Source organism: Penaeus vannamei, unplaced genomic scaffold, assembly GCF_042767895.1.
Source record: "Penaeus vannamei isolate JL-2024 unplaced genomic scaffold, ASM4276789v1 unanchor4706, whole genome shotgun sequence".
Taxonomy (NCBI): domain Eukaryota; kingdom Metazoa; phylum Arthropoda; class Malacostraca; order Decapoda; family Penaeidae; genus Penaeus; species Penaeus vannamei.
Window position 1 is genome coordinate 2,501 of NW_027217685.1, and position 2,500 is coordinate 5,000.

Below are 2,500 nucleotides of genomic sequence, written 5' to 3' on the forward strand. Positions count from 1 at the left end.
ACATACACAAACATATCGCAAACAAACAAACACAATATCTCCCACCAAACTGTATGAGGTAATTCCTGACCAATCCCTTTATTCTCCCTTCGGCCTTTGTTTATTCCCTTCCGCTTGCCCGTCTCTGCAGGATTTAACTCGCCTCCCAATAGTCTTGCATATTGCATTCCCGAAAAAGAAAGAGAGAATAGGTCATAAAATGTGAAAACGTCTCTCACATATGGATGAATTCTTCGCTTATTCACCGGGAAATAGCTGGAGGTAACATATCCCTTGATACATATATATTTTTTTCAAATCAACTTTCCAACGCTAATCTTCCCGTAATATTCTTCAGGAATAACCCTTGTATTATGGCTGTGCCGAGGTAAGAGAAATTATGAAGAAATGTCGTAATTTTGTGGAATAGCATTGTCGTGTGTAATAAAATTAGGCCCTTTCTTTTTGAAAGGTGGGTGGAAAGTCCGCAGAGTTATTGGTCGATGCCTGGCAGATTAAGCTCTTGTGTATTTGATATTGCAAAGGTTGTTGCCTTTAGCGGAATCTTTCCTCCTTTTTCTTTTTCTTCTTCATCGCCTTTCCATTCTTCTACTAATTCTTCCTCGTCTGCTATTACTTCTTTCTGGTATTACAAGTTTTTAGTCACATTCTTTTTATTCAATATTACATTTCACAACATTTCTAATATTCTCCTAAACATAGACTATGCAGTGACCTTTCGGATTCATCCTGCATTAGTCATACTAGTGTTTTATTTAGCAAAGGATTTCACAGTAAGTAAATTCACCTTGCTTACCCTGACTGCGATGGAATTGAAGATATATCAATGCAGTAGATATTGATCCCCAAAGATGAAGCACAGACAGCATTTCCGACCAAGCGAGGCAGCAGTGCCACGGGGGCGATACGTTAAAACCCGCGCAGCCGAACCCGGGGCGGAGGTTTAGGGCTCCCGAAGGCCCGGCTCTCCACGCGTGTCCAGGAAATTCATGAACCGAATCACGGAGCGGCTCCCTCGCGCCCTCGCCTCATCCTGATACACATTCCCGTATCCTCTTCACTCGCTCGTTCCATGAAATTCAAAATAAACTCCTAAATGCGCAATTAACTTGTGTCCCGTAGATAGACCGCGCGCCGTGCCAGTCCGGCCAGCAACAAGGACGGTTTTAGCTCTTGATTAAAAGAGGATCATCGCCCCTCTGGAACTAGCTCCCCATCCCCCTTTCTTGCCCCGGGTGCGCCGCGTCAGGTACGTCATTCAGGGGTTGTTAAGACGGGTGTTATGCATATATAGTGCTCCTGATGGGGAGGCTAATTAGGGAAGTACCTTTACGGCCAAGGGCGGCGAAGAGGCTCGGGGTCCCCTCTCAGGAGCGGCGCAGAGAACCGTTCGGGGACCAGACGAGGAGTACCATACAAATACCGAACGAGTTGCGGTCCCGAGCCTTCCATCCGCTCGTTTGCCTTTTTAGATCACGAGATTCTGTTGAATGTTTGTTTGTTGGCGTCTAGTTGCCATTTTGTCTGAAGGAATCGCATTGACGCCAGATATAAAGATCACGAAAAGCACAGGTAAGATACAGTGCCACAAAGTTGCCACAAACAGAATGGAAATAATGATAGTTGAGGCAGACAGGCCAGAACAAAGACACACACTTATGGGAGGGAGAGACGGATATATATATATATATATATATATATATATATATATATAGAGAGAGAGAGAGAGAGAGAGAGAGAGAGAGAGAGAGAGAGAGAGAGAGAGAGAGAGAGAGAGAGAGAGAGAGAGAGAGAGAGAGAGAGAGAGATAAATAAAGAAACAGAGAGAGACAAACAGACAGAGACAGAGAGGGGGGGAGTGAGACAGAGAGGCAGAGAGAGGGAGACAGAGACAGACAGACAAAGAGAGCGAGAGTAAGAAAGGGAGAGAAAAAATGTGTGAGAGAGAGAGAGACAGAGACAGAGACAGAGAGATCAAACAGACAATCATATGCTCGCATACAAACAAATAGAAAAAAACAACAAATATACAAGTAAAGATACAAAACCTCACATTCGCACACAAAAAAACACAAACAAGTAAGCAGATAAACATCCAAGCAGGCATACACGTACACACGTATAAACAGCCATAATATATTTTTTAATTAGTTTTTCTCATTACGTTTCCACTCGGATATTAATTTTTAAAAGTTATGTCTCCAGCTTTTATTGTTTTTACGCCCCTTCCCAGTTATTTTGACCTGCAATTAGGCACATAGCTTTGTGAAATAACACCTATATTATCTTTTTAAATGCATATTCATTTGAACTCTTGCAACATACCGGTATTACGCGCTTGTTCAGCAACAGGAGGCGGATGATGCCATTCCTTTTGTGCAGAATTTTATTTTTAATTTATTATGATTTTCGTTTCTTTCTTTCTTTCTTTATGATTCTTATCAATTATATATATTTTTTTTTTTCACTCCGCTCCCTTATTTTGTATGTACACACACAC

General features: G+C 42.0%; 1 protein-coding gene across 1 annotated transcript in view; it reads right to left on the reverse strand.

Annotated features, from left to right (window-relative positions):
• Nucleotides 1–472: 472 nt before the first annotated feature.
• Nucleotides 473–2,500, reverse strand: part of LOC138861335 (basic proline-rich protein-like) — a gene marked incomplete at its 5' end in the record, with an annotated part of 8,174 nt that continues 6,146 nt past the window's right edge. The window contains one exon of the mRNA XM_070120343.1: nt 473–622. Within this exon, the coding sequence (XP_069976444.1) occupies nt 473–622 (150 nt within the window). The remainder of the gene's footprint in view (nt 623–2,500) is intronic.